Source organism: Anolis sagrei, chromosome 3 (genome assembly GCF_037176765.1).
Source record: "Anolis sagrei isolate rAnoSag1 chromosome 3, rAnoSag1.mat, whole genome shotgun sequence".
Lineage (NCBI taxonomy): Eukaryota > Metazoa > Chordata > Lepidosauria > Squamata > Dactyloidae > Anolis > Anolis sagrei.
This window is the reverse complement of record NC_090023.1, coordinates 253551855-253571365: the sequence shown is the minus strand read 5'-3', so window position 1 is coordinate 253571365 and position 19511 is coordinate 253551855. Positions and strand designations below refer to the sequence as shown.

The window sequence follows — 19511 nt, the reverse complement described above, 5'->3', positions numbered from 1 at the left end:
CCTGGTGGGAAAACATGGGGCTGAAAGAAGGTCTTCTTTCAGCCATACGCCTTCCTGCCAGGACTCTCACCTCTTCGTACAGCAACCCAGCTCTCCTTCCTCTCCTCTCTTGACATAGCACACACCTTCCTCTCATTCTCTCTCAGCGCCAGTCTTTCCCATTTTTCCTAATTCATATACACACAGCATTTTCCCCAAAACATATAGTTAAAATAAACTATGGTGATTATTGGAAGGATGCATAAACACATTTACATTGAAGAAGACTAGAATAAAAATTTAATCAGAGTTGGACAGTCTTATCTTAAATTAGAGTTTTATGTAAATATTCAAAACATTTAACCTACTGATGCCTCAATTAATGTAATTTTATTGGCATCTATTTTTATTTTGAAATATACCAGTAGCTGCTGCATTTCCCACTATCAGCTTATACTTAAGTCAATAAGTTTTCCCAGTTTTTGTGGTAAAATTAGATGCCTCGGCTTATATTCAGGTCGGCTTTTACTCGAGTATATATGGTACCTTATCTTAATACCAAATTAAATGTTGGTTTAACATAACCATGTGCTTCAATGTAAAATTCACTTATTTTCCTTTTTCATAAATTACATTATGAAAACCTTTTTTAAGGGCCACACAACAAAGTGTTTTAATTTGGGAATGGGAACCTCATGTTAAGTCTAGATAAAAGGGAAAGCTTTCCATCCCTCTGAAAAGGGCACATTTCTTAAAGTAAGGGAAACTTCCTCCTGTATCTGAAGGTATCCATTTATTTGGTAGATCAGCATTCTGCTCAGTAAAGAGTACTGGCTATGCTTAACTGTGTTTTGTAGCAACAAAACATCACATGCAAGAACAACCTCTGAAACAACATACAACTTGACCTATCACTTTTTTTTTTCATGTCAGGAGCGACTTAAGAAACTGCAAGTTGCTTCTGGTGTGAGAGAATTGGCTGTCTGCAACAATGTTGCCCAGGGGACATCCAGATGTTTTGATGTTTTATCATCCTTGTGGGAGGCTTCTCTCATGCCCCCATGTGTGGAACTGGAGCTGACAGAGGGAGCTCATTCACGCTCTCCCCGGATTTGAACCTCTTACCTGTTGATCTTCAATCCTGCCAGCACAAGGGTTTAACCCATTGTGTGATCAGGGGCTCCTATCACAAATGCAGTAGCAGTTGTGTGTGAAACTGTTGTGTGTAGTGATTCAGACAACATACATTTTGAATTTGAGCATTTAAATTGCTTGGAACCTCGTCATCTCAGCATGAAACAAAAAGATTTATAGGTATGACACAATATATTTTTAACTCAGGGTTTCATAGCATCTTTGTTGTGAATTTAGACTTAGAAAGTCACATCATGCAGAGAGGTTAACATACACCCAAGGAGTGCAGGATTCTCACCACTGCAGGATCGCTAAAACAAAACAGCAAGATCACTGCTGCTACCAACTGTTTTCATAGTATTTCTTCATCCAAGGGAACCATTGTCTTTTTAGCTTTTAAACCATAGCAAGATTACCTATAGAAGAGTAAAGAAGTATAGGAAACAGTATAAGAGGTTGTGAGGTTTGAAAGGGATTCCTTGGTACAGAAATACTGATGAAATGCCAGCAAGGACATTTAACATTACATTCACAAATGTTTTTTAAAAAAATAATAACTTCATCTGGGGATTAGAGTTTCTGCAAGGTTTTTGTGGGATCTCTACATTTAATATAACCATCCCAGTATATACCCATCTCTGAAACAGTTGTCATCTCACAAGTTCTGAGGATGCCTGCCATAGATGCAAGCCAAACATCAGGAGAGAATAATTCTACAATATGGCCATACAGTCTGAAAAACCTACAACAACCCAGTGATTCCAGCCATGAAAGCCTTCAACAATACAGTTGTCATCTCCATCTCCATTCTGTGATCTCTTTGTTTCCAATATTTCTTTCTTTGACCACCATAAATATATTTCATCCTTCTGGTATTCTCACATAATTCAAGGTGGCTAAAAACAATTAAAGCCAATTTATTTATTTTATTTATTGTGTCAGTATCAACCAGACAATTGTATTACATTTTTAACAAATTTTTAACAAACAGACAAAACAGAGTTTGCAAGCTTGGTAGTTGATTAAATGCCCTTTGACCAGTATCTGGCCACTTGGAGTGCCTCTGGTGTTGCTGCAAGGAGGTCCTCCATTGTGCATTTAGCAGGGCTCAGGTTGCATTGCAGCAGGTGGTGAGTGCTTTGCTCTTCTCCACACTCGCATGTCGAGGATTCCACTTTGTAGCCCCATTTCTTGAGGTTGGCTCTGCATCTCGTGGTGCCAGAGCGCAGTCTGTTCAGCGCCTTCCAAGTTGCCCAGTCTTCCGTGTGCCCAGCGGGGAGTCTCTCATTTGGTATCAGCCATTTGGTATCAACCATTGAGGTTCTGGGTTTGAGCCTGCCACTTTTGGACTCTCGCTTGCTGAAGTGTTCCAGTGAGTGTTTCTGTAGATCTTAGAAAACTATTTCTTGATTTAAGTCATTGACGTGCTGGCTGATGACATGTTGGCTTTTATTATTAAAGCCAATAATAAAATACAACATCATTTACAGCACTTATCTAACATTATTTCCTGCTGCTCCCTCTTTATAGTTGAACCAAGAGCTGATGTTTCTGTGCAAGATGTCTTCCCTCATCAGAGAATTACTATTTGCAGGACACTGGAAAGAGGGAATGGCAAACAAGTCTGTTGCATCACTGAGTCCATTTACCTTTTCATCTGAAAGACACTTTCTATCTCTCTTTCCCTCTTGAATCCATTAATGTATAGCCCCCAGGTGTTTTGGCCTACAATTCCCAGAAATCCTAGCCAGTTTACAAGCTGTTAGGATTTCTGGGAGCTGAAGGCCACAGGTTGAGAACCACTGTTCTATATACTTCACAAAATGCTTCTGTAGAGATAGAGTCATCCATAAACCAAGCTCTGTCTGTATTCATTTCAAATGGAGATGACTGGTGGTGTTGAATTGTATGTACAGTAGAGTCTCGCTTATCCAGCTTCCACTCATCCAACATTCTGTATTATCCAATGCAGCCTGCCTCCTGCCCGGATCCACAGCTGTTTCAATACATTGCAATATTTTGGTGCTAAATTCGTAAATACAGTAATGACTACATAACGTTACTGTGTATTGAAATGCTTTTTCTATCGATTTGTTGTAAAACATGAAGTTTTGGTGTTTAATTTGTAAAATCATAATGTAATTTGACATTTAATAGGCTTTTCCTGAATCCCTCCTTATTATCCAACATTTTTGCTTATCCAGCGTTCTGCCGGCCCGTTTTTGTTGGATAAGCGAGACCCTACTATATATGTGTGTGTGTGCATACACACCAAATATATATGAGTATAAATTGACCTCAGCTAGAAGTTGTGGGCAGGGGTTTTTGACCAAATTTATGGATTTTGATAGGTTGAGGGTCATTTCATGTAAAGAGAAAGTAGTAGCAATACCCCATGATGGCAGATGACCTCAATCCCTTCTGCCATTTTCTCACCCAGACATTGTGTTTATGTATAAGTCTACAGATTTGTTCTAACTAAAATATCTAGATTTATACATAACTATATACAATGTATAGTTATGTATAAATCTAGATATCGGTGGCACACTGGGTTAAAGCGTTGAGCTTCTGAACTTGCTGACTGAAAGGTTGCAGGTTCAAATCCGGGAAATGGGGTGAGCTCTTGCTGTTAGACCCAGCTTCTGCCAATCTAGCAGTTTGAAAACATAAAAATGTGAGTAGAATATGAGGAGGAATATGTACCGCTCCAGCGGGAAGGTAATGACACTCCATGCAGTCATGCTGGCCACATGACCTTGGAGGTGTCTACAGAAAATGGCAGTTCTTCAGATTAGAAATGGAGATGAGCACCACCACCCCAGAGTCAGACATGACTGGACTTAATGTCAGGGGAAAACCTTTACCTTTTATATACAGTGTATACGCAGGGGTGGCTCAACCCATTACGCAAAGTAAGCATTTGCAGTATAGTTGATTTTGCCCAGGGGCGCTCTTGAGGCGCTCTTGGGGGAAAATAGACCTTGACATATGCGAGTTGTAGTTACTGGGATGTATAGTTCACCTATACTCAAAGAGCATTCTCAACTCCACCAATGATGGAATTGAACCAAATATGGCACACAGAACTCCCACGACGAACAGAAAATATATATCAGTGATTGGTTGGTTGTGGGGGGAGGGCACCAAAATACTGTTTGCTTACCATTGAAAATTACCTAGGGCTGCCACTGTGTATACATGGTACATACACACATAGAATAACCCCGTATCCATGGGAGATGCATTCCTTAATCTATCATGAAAATAGGAGAGCCTGCTTAATAGCATACCCTATTGAAATGGATCACTGGAGGACCTAGAAAATTCCTTGGATGAGGGTAGAAGAACCGCAGGGGTGTGTGTGTATGTGGGGAGAGAGAGAGAATGAGAGAGAGAGAATTAAACTCCCTTTCCATCTAATATTTCTTGTTTGGTAGAGGGCGGAGGGAATATAGCATTCTCCTGAATAGAAACACCCCCTCTCAAGTGTTCTTTTTCAAATCTATCTCCTTGATTGAGGAGCAATTCCACAGTTCAGTGTCCTCAACTTAATCCAGTTCTCTTGTGAAAAGGCACTTGGTTGCCGCCTGACAGCCTTTCATAAAAGGAGAGAAAATATTTAACTGTTTGTAATTTCCCCACATTATCGCAGACTAATATAATAGTGTATTTGTTAAACGGGCGCCGCTCTTCTCCTCCGTGGCTAAATGAACCATAGGCCATCTCCTTTTCTGTAGTCAATTTGGAATTAACATATAATGCAGAGTAATTGACTTGTCGGCCACCCAGCCATTTTACAGAGTGAATTATACCTTTCATCTTTTTTCCTGATGCATGAGGATGAAAAGTGCTTTAAGGTTCCTTCCTTTGGTGTTGTGCAGTCAGATACAGGTGGTTCCTCTTTGTAGTTATGTTGTGAGGATTAAAAAAGGAAAAGAAAAGAGGAATTATAAATTGAATATAAATACCCTTTAACCACTGCCACTTAACAAGAGGTGCCTTGGCAACCAGGAAAGAGGAAGAACTTTATGCACAAGTAATTAAACAAAAAAGGCAAAGAGGAAATCAAGACCTGGTGCTGAGGGCTAGTTGATACATTAGAGTTGGAAGAGACCACAAAGGCCATGCAGTCCAATGTTGTTCTGCCCCACAGGAATGTACAATCAAAGCATTCCTGCCTTCTTTGGAGGCTTTTAAACAGGGGCTGGATGGCCATCTGTTGGGGGAGCTTTCCTGCTTCTTTGTGTGTGTATGTGTGGGGGGGGGGGTGTTGGACTGGATGGCCCACAAAAATTCTTCTAACACAATTATTATATGATTCTAAGATGCCCATCCAACCTATTTAAAAACCTCCAAAGAAGAAAATCTCACCACATTTCAAGGGAACATATTCCATTGTTAGAGAGCTTTTAGCATCAGGAAGTTGTTTGTATTGTTTCAGTGAATTTTTTTCTTGCAATTTTAATCCATTGCTCTAGTAACCAGAACAGTAGAAAACCAACTTACACCCTCCTCAATGTGACATCCTTTCAGATATTTAAACATGGCTCTCATGTTCTCCAAGGGCCCCATTGTGGCACAGCAGGTTAAACTGCTGAGCTGCTGAACTTGCTGACTGGAAAGTCAGCAGTTCAAATCCAGGGAGCGGGGTGAGCTCCCACTATTAGGCCCAGCTTCTGCCAACCTACCAGTTCGACAACATGCAAAGGTGAGTAGATCATTACTGCGGGAAAGTCATGGTGCTCCATGCAGTCATGCTGTCCACATGACCTTGGAGGTGTCTATGGACAACACCAGCTCTTCGGCTTAGAAATGGAGATGAGCACCATGACCCAGAGTCAGACACAACTAGACCTAATGTCAGGGGAAACCTTTATCTTTACTATTATGTCCTCCTCTCTCAGCCTTCTCCAAGCTAAACATTCCCAATTTTCCTAGCCACTGCTCTAGGGCTTGGCTTGCAAGTCTTTATTTGCCCTTTTCTGGACACATTCCAGCTTGTCAATATCACTCTTAAATTGTGGTGCCCAGAACTGGACACAGTATTCCTGGAGAGGTCTGGCCAAAGCAGAATAGAGTGAAATGACGATTTCCCTCGATCAAGACACTATACTCCAATTTATTTATTCATTTGCAGCATTTGTATACCGCCCTTCTCAACAACAATTAAATGCCATTGATAAAATACAGTATAAAACATCAACATTAACCCTCCCTTGATTAATTGATCAATCACATTCGTTTTTTTAGCTGCCACGTTGCACTGCTGGCTCATTTTTAGCATACCATTTACAAAGACTCCCTAGATCCTTTTCATATCTAGGCTGTTTTATCCCTTGCTGGCATGTTCTGTTCATCTAAGGAGACTGGCATTCAAAACAGCATCAAAAGACAAAATCCAACTTGCATTACCTGTCTACCCCGCAATCCTAAAAAAGTCCAGGTCTTGCCTTCCAGTTTTAAAACCAATCACAAGACATCTACATTGGCAATTAAACAGCAGAATAAAATACACCAAGAAATGTAAATGAAGGGACATGATTGCAGGACTTTAATTTTAAAATGCCCACTGAAATAAAAATAGGCTTTTCCAGTCATTGAAAAGCAGCCAATACAGATTATTAGACTTCATTTCCTGAGTATGAATAATTTAGCTCGTGCTTCAATTTGCCCCTGTGGAATTTAATGATTGTTTTCTCTTAAGCTGCTGCAGTATCACATTTAATGGCAAAAATCAGGATGTGCCGAGAACTGTTTTCTGTTCTCAGATGTAAACAGAAGTTAAATGTGTTCTATATATTTTCCTATGTTTCTAGTCCTTATGGCAGCCAAGCTAGTTGCATATAGCAACTTAGAACTAAAGCCATGCTTTTTTTGCACAAGGGTGGAGCTCTTGTCGTTTTGAGAGGCAGAGGTGACCTTGCAATTTCATTGTGAAGATGTCTGCTCCAGCCTTTAGAATTTCTCTGCTGATCTTTGCAACTGGTCCATAACATCTGACCAGTTTATTTATGCTACCAATGCTTTCCCTCTCCATTCTTGGCACGGAGCACTCTCCGTGAGGCCTCAAGATCAACCTCTGCCTTCCAAAACTGACAATGTCTGCAGTACAGTTACGAGCTGTCAGTGCTAAAATCTGAAGCACCAAAGGAAAATTTATAGATGGCGTAAAACGAATTGGATTTAATATCAAATTAAATAGCACAAGGAATAAACTGCACCGAGCCTATTATCTGTTTACATATTTCATTCCATTTTTTAAAAAAACTTCAAATTTTATGTCTTGTTGAAGCTGCCACAGCACTCAGAACCTGGCACCAAGCAGATGTTTTGTGGGAAAGGGACGCCCTCAGTACATAAAAGAGGCCAAAAAGTACCTGAAGCCCCTTCCAGAAAAAAACCATCTGTTCATCTTGGGCTGACATACAGCCAAGGAAAGCATTTGACACTGGCTGCCATCCTGTGAGTTGAAGTTGCTCTCATTTGGTCTCACCTTTCAAGAAAGCAACATGCGCAGTGCATGGAGGAAACCATACAAACAAATAGTGTTTGGAAAACGACTGGGTTTTTTGGGCTACAACTTTCAGAATCTTGCTTCTGAGGGGGATTCCGGGCATTGTATGCCTTCCACCGGTTCCCCTTTGGAGTAGAGAGTCCCACTTAATCCTCTACTGTTCCACTTTTCCAGCTGATTTTGAAGTTTCCCGGTTTCCTTTTCTGCTTTCCCCTTTTGTCTTCAGTTTAGCATCAGTTGCTACGAACTCCAGGAAGTTTAAAATGCCAAGTTTGCACTTAACTCAATGTGGGCGAGTGGTTAACCATATTGGGTCGCTGTATTGAAGGAAAGTCAGGATAAAAATTAAGTAAACAAACAAACAGGAATAATCTACCCCTTTCTTGTAGATCAATAGGTACCGCTCTGTCGGGAAGGTAATGGTACTCCATGCAGTCATGCCAGCCACATGACCTTGGAGATGTCTACGGACAATGCCGGCTCTTCGGCTTAGAAATTGAGATGAGCACCACCCCAGAGTCGGACACGACTGGACTTAATGTCAGGGGACAACCTTTACCTTTTTAAGCATTTAATTTTGCCCTATTAACCACCTTGAGTCACCTACAGACTGAGAAAGGTGGTATACAAATACAGTAAATAAATTTTGTGTTCTGCTTTATTAATAACTTTTGGCACTTTGGTCATGTTCTAATGTTGCTTGGAAATATATGTCCTGAATTTCATCTGTGGTTGTTTTTATTATGATGTTCCATGTATTTTTAGTGTATTCTATTTTAACTATGTTGATTGGGCTTGTCCCCAAGTAAGCCGCCCCAAGTCCCTTTGAGGAGATGGAGGCGGGGTACAAAAATAAAGTTATTATTATTATTATTATTATTATTATTATTATTATTGAATTTTAGTCTATAAAAGTATTTTTCCCCAGCACTACAGGAAATGTTTACTTCATTAGAAAAAGCAGTTATCAAAACAATAGTTTTAACTCACACAAAGAATAGGGTTAGAACTATCCAAGGCTGTGATATATCAGAGCCAGAGATCTTGTGGCATCACAGGAGCTGAGACCTGATAGTCTTACTAAGGATAGTATCTGCTGATGAGCACAATGCCATCACAGTTGTCTCTTTTCAAATAATAAAAAACACTAACAAATGAAGACCTTTTTTCAAGGTGATTCCTACCATCACTCAGAGGACTGGAGCAAGCTTTTTGATCTGGGGACTCTTAAGAGTGATGCATCTTGAAGGAAACACTGTTCCTTCCTTATTTGCCTCATTTATGCTCTGCCCTGTCTAAGGGGAGTTTCAGATCTAAGTGGGAGTTTTTCAGTTCTAGTCTATTAATTCATTCCACATCTTTCCTTTTTCTGTTCCTGTTTCCTCCAGCATCACAAACCACTCTGAGCTGCAAGACCGTGTAATTTTTCTCCCTGACTTTTCCCTTTTTCAACCCAAAGCACCTTCAGGTTGAAAGAGAGACCAAAAGCAAGGGATATCTGCACAGCACCATCTACACAATACACAATCAGTATTTTTTAACATATATTTATAATGCTCTCTCTATATATATTCTGTCTTTTGCCAAAGTAAGATGTAATTGTTAAAAAAAATAAAAGCAATGCTCACTGACAGAAAAAAGGTAAAAGCAGTGAGACAATCAAAGAAACTTTTGAATATCAGAAGCGGTACCACAGAGATCTTAAAACATCCAGCTTTGTTTGATGTTGGAAGATAAACAAGGCTAAGCCTAGTTGGTATGTGGATAAGGGATCAGGCAAGTCTAGGTAGGACTAAAGAGGAATCCTGTCTGAAATTTTGAAGAATGTTGGTTACCAGTCAGAGTTGACATCGCTGAGCTAAATGGACCAATGGTTTGTCTAGACTCCTGAGTCTTCAGCAAATTCATTTTTATTTTTAGTTTTAAAAATAACATAATTTAGAACTCCAGAAACACAACAATGAACAGAAATGGCCTTGGAAGAGATGAAGCAAGCCTCAGTTACTCTTAGTAGTGTCTGCCCCAAATAGGACAGAGGTAACCGTTGGCCACCATAGGGATGGTGCTAAAAAGAGAAATTTCAAGCATAATCGGCATTTCACAAGAACGTGTGGGTAACATTATTGCTTTGCTTGGCTATCGGAAGATCTGTGCACAATGAGTACCCAGGATGCTGATGCCTGTAATGAAAGCACACAGACTTGAAACTTCTGAGACTGCATCTCACCACATAACATCCTCCATACAGTCTAGATTTAGCACTGTCTGACTTCCATCTGTTCCCGATAATGAAAGAAGATCTATGGGGACATCATTATGCTTCTGATTAAGATGTTGAGAGAACTGTGAGGCACTGGTTGTGGAAACAGAGTGTTGACTTCTTCCATGATAGCTTCAGAAAACTTATTAATCATTGGCAGAAATGTATCCAATTGTTTGGTGATTATGTGGAAAAGTGGTTGTTGTTCATTCATTCCGTTGTTTCTGACTCTTCGTGACCTCATGGACCAGCCTACGCCAGAGCTCCCTGTCAGCCGTCACCACCCCCAGCTCCTTCAAGGTCAAGCCAGTCACTTCAAAGATGCCATCCATCCATCTTGCCCTTGGTTGGCCCCTCTTCCTTTTTCCTTCCATTTTCCCCAGCATCATTGTCTTCTCTAAGCTTTCCTTTCTTCTCATGATGTGGCCAAAGTACTTCATCTTTGTCTCTACTATCTTTCCCTCCAATGAGCAGTCGGGCCTCATTTCCTGAAGCATGGACTGGTTGGATCTTCTGGCAGTCCAAGGCACTCTCAGAACTTTCCTCCAACACCACAGTTCAAAAGCATCTATCTTCCTTCGCTCAGCCTTCCCTAAGGTCCAACTCTCACATCCGTAGGTTACTAAGGGGAATACCATTGGTTTTACTATGCGGATCTTCATTGCCAGTGTGACGTCGCTACTTTTCACTTTATCGAGATTAAACATTGCTCTCCTCCAAAGAAGTAAGCATCTCCTGATTTCCTGGCTGCAGTCTGCGTCTGCAGTAATCTTTGCACCTAGAAATACAAAGTCTGTCACGGCCTCCACGTTTTCTCCCTCTATGTCCCAGTTGTCAGTCATTCTTGTTGCCATAATCTTGGTTTTTTAATGTTTTGCTGCAACTCAGCTTTTGCGCTTTCTTCTTTCACCTTGATTAGAAGGCTCCTCAGCTGCTCCTCGCTTTTGCCCATCAAAGTGGTGTCATCTGCATATCTAAGGTCGTAAATGTTTCTTTCAGCAATTTTTATCCCAGCCTTGCATCTGTCAAGTCCCGCACATTGCATGATGTGCTCTGCATACAAGTTGTATTGGTTGGGTGAGAGTATATAACCCTGCCGTACACCTTTCCCAATCTTGAACCAGTCTGTTGTTCCATGGTCAGTTCTAACTGTTGCTACTTGGTCCTTATACAGATTCCTCAGGAGAGAGACAAGGTGAATTGGTATGTCCATACCACCAAGAACTTGCCACAATTTATTATGATCCACACAGTCAAAGGCTTTAGAATAGTCAATAAAACAGAAATAGATGTTTTTCTGAAACTCCCTGCCTTTCTCCATTATCCAGCGGATATTGGCAATTTGGTCTCTTGTTCCTCTGCCTTTTCTAAACCCAGCTTGTACATCTGGCAACTCTCTCTCTATGTATTGATGGAGTCTTCCTTGCAAGATCTTGAGCATTACCTTACTGGCATGAGAAATAAGGGCCACTGTACGAAAGTTTGAGCAGTCTTTAGCATTTCCTTTTTTTGGTATGGGGATATACGTTGATTTTTTCCAGTCTGATGGCCATTCTTGTGTTTTCCATATTTGCTGGCATATGGCATATGGAAAAGTGGTAGTTAAAAGAAAAGTGGTAGTTAAAGAGCACATTATAAGGATTATTTTTGCATTCGATTTATTAAAATATTCCCATCCAAACCCAAATAATGAAGGTGGAGCCATTACTTTTCATTCAACCCTTATACATATATATTGCCTTTCAGTCCAAAATGAGGCATTTCTCATTTTTAGAAGTACCGTATTTACTCGATTCAAATGCTCACTTTTTGTAACTAAATTACCTCCCCAAAATTAAGTTACACATTAGATTTGTGTAATATGGTAAATACTTTTTGGGTTTCAGGGTTTTGAAAATTGATGTGCACATTAGAGTCAATGGCACATTAGACTCGTGTAAATACAGTAATTATTCCATAACACAACTACTAACATCCTAAAAGCAGCAGCAGCAAAAAGCAATGAAAAGTACACCTCAATAAAAGCAACAAAAACCTCCACAAAGAGCATTTGCTTTCTTTTTGAGGGCCAGCAGGAAAGAGGTGCTAACACCCAAAAGGTCCTGTCCTATATAGTCACCAAGCACTCTTCAGAGCATAATGGGAGACAGGGCAAAACTTCTGTCACTAAAAGGCTGATATCTGTTCATCCTCGGAGTCATCCCTCCTAGTTTCAAGTCAGAAACGCTTTCATCGGAAGCAGCCCGCTCCTTGTGACAGTAGCATTGGCAGCTTCAATGAAGACTTGCTCTTTGATATCCCCTCAGTTGCCACCTGCCAACTGCGCCTCTTCAACCTGACATCCAGGTCTCACACTTTAAATGCTTTCCCACAAAGCGAAAAAATAAAAATGAAATAAAATGCTGGCATTTCCCAGGGAGACGCAACCATCCTAGCTTTTCTTCTTTGCGAAGGCAGATCAACAGGCAACTTGAAAAAGAAAAGGGAGAGGAGGAAAAAAACAAAACAAAAAGAAAGGAGGAAAAGGCTGACATTTTCTCTCACTCTCAAGTTTGCTTTTAAAATCAAAAGTAGAGGCAGGAAGCCATGAAAGAGCACTATAGCCATAACTGCCGAGCAGATGTTTTTGTACTGTTTCCTCACCATCACCACCCAATGTTTTGTGGATGGATGAAGAGGTGTGTGCCTGTATTTCTCCCCATTCTGTTCATACCATAATTTGTTGCTTGCACACACTGGCTACATATAGTTTAATTATATGGCTTGATTGGCTTCATCAGATGCAGCCGTGACAGAAAAATCAATTATGCAGCCAAGACTTCTTCCCGAACCTTCACACACTACATAACAAGAGGGTGATTATTCTGAAGCCCTGTTTTGATAGACGAGATCGAAATAGAAAATACGGCTGTCACTTGATATGTAGTGCTAAGGATGGGATGATATGATCAACCACTTAAAATGTTATTCCAGAGTTTGGAAATGTTACTTTTTCTTTTCCTTTTCCTTTTTTTTTTTTTGGGGGGGGGGGGGGAGGGACTAACTTTCTTGGAATCTCCAAATTTTGGGAACTATAAGACACAAAGGAACCAGGTACAAATATCAGGGAAGGAATAGTCTCAATTGAAAATATGCAGATGACATCATATTACTGGAGGGCCTTGTAGTGCAGCGGGTTAAACCGCTGAGCTGCTGAATTTTCTGACTGAAAGATCAGTGGTTCGAATCTGGGGAGTGGGGTGAGCTCCCGCTGTTAGCCCCAGCTTCTGCCAACCTAGCAATTTGAAAACATGCAAATGTGAGTAGATCAATAAGTACCACTTAGGTGGGAAGATAACGGCACTCCATGCAGTCATACTGGCCACATGACCTTAGAGGTGTCTATTGACAACACCAGCTATTTGGCTTAGAAACTGAGATGAGCACCACCCCAGAGTTGGATACAACTTGACTTAATGTCAACCAGAAACCTTTACCTTTACTTTTATCATATTACTTGCAGAATATAGCAAAGTTGTGGAACAACTACTGAAAGAAGAAGGGGCAAAAACAAGGTTCCAGATTATTATTAAGACAAAAATATACCATAGAGGATGTATATAACTTTAAATGATATGGCAAAGACATTGGGATAGTTAAAGGTGTCATTAAATACCAAAGTCATTCATTCAGACAGTAATAGTTCAAATTTCCAATATTTCAAATTTCACTGAACAGCAAAGAAATCTGACAAGAAAAAAACAATTGCTCTGGAATGTGCTGAAGAAGAGTTTTATAGATACTATGGGCTGCTAAAAGACAAATGAATAGGCCTGATAGAAAATCAGACTTGGGCTGTCCCTAAAAGTGAAGATGACCAAACTGAGGCTGTTGTACTTTGGACATATTTATTTATTTATTTATTTGCTTTACTTCTATACCGCCTTTCTCAGCCAAAAAAGGCGACTCAAGGCGGTTTACATAGTAAAGGTTAACACAACAATATCAAAAAGAAGTTAAAACACATTATACAAGACATATCAAATCAAGCAATCAATTAACATAGACGTGCGCCTCAGCAAACAAATCAAAATCAGAATCCGCAATCATAGTCCTTTATACCAGTTCCTATGTTCAGTTGTACCATCTTACTGTGTTTCATTGCACAATTAGCCAAACGCTTGTTCATAAAGCCAGGTCTTGACCTTCCTCCGGAATGCCAGCAGTGAGGGGGCCTGTCTGATGTCCACAGGTAGGGCGTTCCACAGCCGGGGGGCCACCACCGAGAAGGCCCTGTCTCTCGTCTCATATTGTGAGATTGTGTAATTTATTGAAAAAGAAAATAATGCTTGGTGAGGGTTTTAGGTTTTTTGGGCTTTATGGCCATATTCTAGAATCATTCTCTCCTGATGTTTCACCTGCATCTATGGCAGGCTTCCTCAGAGGTTGTGAGGCCAGAGGACCTCACAACCTCTGAGGATGCCTGCCGTAGCTGCAGACGATACATCAGGAGAGAATGATTCTAGACCGCGTTGAGTCGCCGGCTAGGCTGAGAAACGGCGGTATACAAGTATAGCAAATAAATAAATAGAATATGGCCATACAGCCCGAAAAACCTTCAACCCAATGATTCTGGCCATGAAAGCCTTTGCAATACAATGCTTGGTGAAATGGAAGGCAGCAAGAAAAAAGAAACCATTCACAGCCCAAAGTTTGTAGGATTTGAGTAGGACATTAGATGGCCAGAGATCTTTCATTCTTAGTTCCTCTATAAATTGAATCATATGAAAACAACATGGTAACCTTGAAAAAATGAGCACTGATTGAAGTAATAAATTCCCATCTTAATGCATCAAAGACTAGGAACCACCACAGGAAGAAGGTAATCTAAAGATATTACGTATATGTTGTACATGGGAAAACTTGAAAAGAGAGAAATTGAATATCATGGCTAGCCATGGTGGTTTGAATCTGACTCTGAGAGACTGAGAATCATCCTGTTGTAAGCTGCTCTCTGAGCAAATGTCATTTTAGCACATACTGCCTCAAAATGTGTGCACTCCTTCATTACATTGATGTAACAGTAAACAAACCATATCCACAATTATTCATATTCGGTCACTCAGTTGCAATCATGAGTACGTAAAAACACTTCCAGTCCCACCAGCCCCGGAGGGAAAAAGAAGAAGCTCGTTCATACTAATGACAAAGTGATGCATTGATTTAATTTTGCTTTTCGTTCTTTTAAGAAAAGGAATTCAGCTGTTTGCAATCCAGGGGAAAAAAGAGTCTCCATACCTGTATATCTCCGAACGGAGGCAGTGGGGTGGCTTAGTGGATAATTAATTGCAAACTTCCAGCTATCTTGTGCTCACTTTATTGGGCTCTTTGCATTTCTGAAAATGGTAATGCGTATGAATAAACATGAAAGATGACTATATGTAGCTGGGAGTGGGGGTGAGGTATTCATACAGAACACCTGGATGCTGCCCTCATCTGTATATAGTAAGATGCTCTTTAAAATTGTTTTAAAGCTCTTCATGATACGGGGGGAGGAAGAGGCAGGGAGACAGGCATTTCAATATGCCACTTATTAAAATAATTATTGGTTTGTTCTTGAAGAAGATGGATGGCACCTGCACGAATTGTTTTGCATCCTTTATTCTTTTACTGAGCCCTCTGGTGAATGATATTTCTCAGGAAAATGTATTTATTCAGAACTTCATTTTGATTTAATAGAAAAATGGCTCTTGCCACGGCAGTGTGGAATGCACATTTTTCTCCCTGCACTGACTTTCAGCCTGCAAAATGCCAGAAGCTCCAATTCTTCTGTCGGTATTCTCTCCTTATCAGGCAAACTTGTTCAAGATTAATTTTCCCGTCGTGCCCTCCTTTTAAAGTGGCTGTTTTTCAATGCCAGTTAAAGACAGCGTTTTGATAAATTCCCAACGGTAACGTGCACAAGCAGAACGAAGGCACTATTGTCGATCTATCCCACATCAGGAAAATTACAGATACCTTGTGAAGCTTCTGTATGCATGCGTGAACACACAAACAAGCGGATATACCGAGTCTTACGACATAATTTGTCAAATTAGGCAAGACTGTCTTGTTTTCTTTAAAGTGGAACGTGGGCTGGAGAGCAAAATGTAACATTTTGCACAAATACAGTATTACAAACCACAACTTATTAAACTGTGGGTCTCAACCCCAAATGGCTCAGCGTTGAGGTCACAAAAATTTGGCAACAGTGAAATGTTTTTGAACGCTATCTAGATATTTACACAAATCTGTTAGCAACAACATACAGTGTTTACACTGGACTCTGCATAAATTGCTTCAGCTGTACTTCATAAAAAGGAAAATCAGCCTCTTTAACAATCCTTGCAAATACTGGTTTATTATCAGTCAATGTTTAATTTTTATACCTATTTTATATGGATATATATCTGGAGTCAAGGAAAAAAATCTCATGCAAAAAAGGCTGTGAGTGGGAAAAGTTTAATATGCCCTGCTATAAACTATTCAGACAAAATTCTTATTGGACACCACAGACCAAGGCTGCAGACCTCCTTTCTGTTGAGCAGTGATGACAAACTTGTGGCCTTCCAGATGTTTTGAGAGTCAGCTTGCAAAATTCCTGGACATTGGACAAACTGGCTAGGGCTTCTAGGAGTTGGATTCTGCAACATCTGGGGGGGGGGGGGGCAAAAGTTTGACACCTCTGATCTGAGGGTCAGATTCATGGAAGGCCACGTTCTACCAGTGAGATGGGACTAAAGGAGGAGATCAAATATATCAGCATGTGTTCACCTTAACCTTTTCCTGCCAGGAAATGACCCTAAAGAAAAGCATTTCAAATATGTATAATGGGGGTGTACAAAGCTGGGGCTCTATCAGACAACAGCATCATAAAAAGAGGGTGCATGACCATCTGGGGTCAGATTGAAATGCTGCAACCTGGAGCTTCCGATCCCTGTAAACAGGATATATATACACATACCCATAACGACCCAGATCAAAATATTGTTGTAAAAGATCCATAATTATAAACCATGCAAGGGATCCATGTGTCACTGTGAATACTTACATTTAATACAGGATATAAAGGTGTGGTTCTCAACTTAGGCACTCCAAGTTTTGTAGACTTTAACTTGCAGAAACCTTTACCATTGATCATGCTTGTTTGGGTTTGGGAGAGAAAAAGGTCCCAAACATCTAGAGCACTACTTTTTAAAACTGGGGGTCCCCTGAACAAAATGTTAGAGTTACATAAAATAATAATAATAATAATAATAATAATAATAATGAAAGGTTTCTGAATTCCACTTATTTACACAAACGTTTCGGCAATGATGTACAGTGTTTACAGTGGATTCTGCAGAAAATGCTTCAGCTGTACTCCACAGAAAAGAAAATCAGGCTATTTAGCAAGCCTGGCTTATAATCAAAGGCACCTTAGGAATGTAGCAATGTTATAAAACTAGGAATTTGTAACTGAGGGCTCTCAAGAATTAATTTTATTTATTTAATTTATATGCTGCCTTTTTGAGGGGATGGGACCTGGGACTCAAGGCAGTTTCCAGGAATATTAGGTGGTTTCCAGAAAGAAAGAAAGAAAGAAAGAAAGAAAGAAAGAAAGAAAGAAAGAGCAGCTCAACTGATTCAAATCTATTTGCATGTATTGTATAGAACCTGATGTATCTGACAGAATTCTGCAAACTTCTCAACACAAGACCCATATTTCCCATAAGCCAGTGGTTCTCAACCTGTGGGTCCTCAGGTGTTTTGGCCTACAACTCCTAGAAATCCCAGCCAGTTTACCAGCTGTTAGGATTTCTGAGAGTTGAAGGCCAAAACATCTGGGGATCCACAGTCTGAGAACCACTGCCATAAGCCCTTTTAACGTCCTCAAAAAAATGTAAGATTGTAAAATAGAGGAAGTTTTTTACCCGAATATATGTTTGTCTAACACTTATCTTTCTTGAAGTTATACAATGCTAACTTAACACAGGGACCAGAAGATATGCCATGGTACATTTTATGGCCCTCAGCCGTTTCCTCAATGTTTTTGTCTACAATTCCCATTAGTCCATGCTAGCATAGCTAATGCTGAAGGAGGGTCTGGGGTTTGACACTAATATATGCTGAGGGGTCCAAGTTGGGAAATTCTCTTTCAGACCTTGCTATCTATTCCAACCAGAGATCCCAAACCTCTTTACTAGACAGGATAGACTTTTAAGGCAAGCCAGGGAATCATGTTGTCCTCCAGATGTTGTTGATCTGCAATTCCCAGCATTCCTCAGCCTTTGCTATGATGACTAAGTTCGCTGAGACTTACTTTCCAGTAACATGGAGTGCTACATCAGTCTTACCATCCCCATCCTCAAAAAAAGATAAGTCCATAGGTAGTTAGGATTATATGGCAACCCTATATTGTTACAAGACTTCAGTTGCTATCATTCCTCACCTCTGGCTGCTGGTGCAGTTTAGGGGTGATTGAGATTGCAGCAATTTGAGTATTGGCTTAGTCCTCTGGAGAGTAGGGTTCAAATCCACATTCCACCATGAAAGCCCAGTGGGTGACCATCAACGAGTCGGACTCTCAGCTCCAGAGGAAAGCAAAAGCAAGAAGCCCTTTGAACAAATCTTGTCAAGAAAACCCTGTGCTAGGTTGTCACAAGTTGGACGCAACTTGAAAGCACACAATGACAAGCTCCCTATCACTGAATGAGGTAATCCTGTTCTTAAAAATGGATGCAGTCCATTTTGTTTTCAAGGGCAATTTCGTAAGCAAAACTTTCCAAAGAAGCAACAGATACAATCCATGGTTTTTCCTTTGTTTGTGCTCATTCCCTTCTCTTTCAGTGAAATTAAACAGTGTCCCCGACTCCAGTTCCCATCTGTGTAATGGGAATATTATGGGCCTCTGGGGAATGGTTCCTGCACCTGAATAATATCATATTTACCATTTTGAAAGGAAAGTAATCCATTTCACAAAGGATGTTGACTACCTGCAAGCAAGTGAATGCTGCATTGTCTGACAGCCCCGTATCCTTTTATGTTTCCTTGCAGGTTGGAATAATAGAAGACTTCTTATACCAATTAGAAGATAGTTTCTTAAAGACCAAAAAACTCAGAACGGCAAGGAGGCAGAAAATGAAAATGAAGCGGCTTCAAAGTGAACAGCCCTGCTAGGCCTGCTGGGGGAAGAGGCTCCCGTCCTGCACCGGGGATGGCAGGAGAGGACATTAATATCGCCAGAGTTTGACAGCTGGGATAACAAAGGCTGGCCTTCAAATTAATGAGGTGTCCCCTCCCTTACAGCTCATCTTTTGCAACCAGCTCCTGCACTTCATTAGTCTCATCTGACAAGAATAAACGTTCACAGGATGCTTGACTGGAGTCTTATGCAGAACAGCCTTGTTTATTCAAACTTAGAGTGGAATATGGATCATGGCAATATACTTTCTTTTAGGTGCATTCAAAGTGGTGCAGTTTTGCATGGCTCTACTCAATCCCATCATAGGTCTTTTCCAGGAGAAAATCCTTCTGGAAAGGTGCATTGTGGGTCTTTTTAATCCACAGTGCATCTATACAGAAATGGTGTAGTTATGCACTTCACATCATACAGAATGACTT

At 40.4% G+C, this 19511-nt stretch overlaps 1 protein-coding gene across 1 annotated transcript in view; it reads left to right on the top strand.

Annotated features, from left to right (window-relative positions):
- SPATA16 (spermatogenesis associated 16) overlaps positions 1–19269 on the top strand; it is a 177538-nt gene extending 158269 nt beyond the window's left edge. The window contains exon 10 of the mRNA XM_060766767.2: positions 18945–19269. Coding sequence (XP_060622750.2) covers positions 18945–19067 — 123 coding nt within the window. The 3' untranslated portion in view covers positions 19068–19269. The remainder of the gene's footprint in view (positions 1–18944) is intronic.
- Positions 19270–19511: the final 242 nt, after the last annotated feature.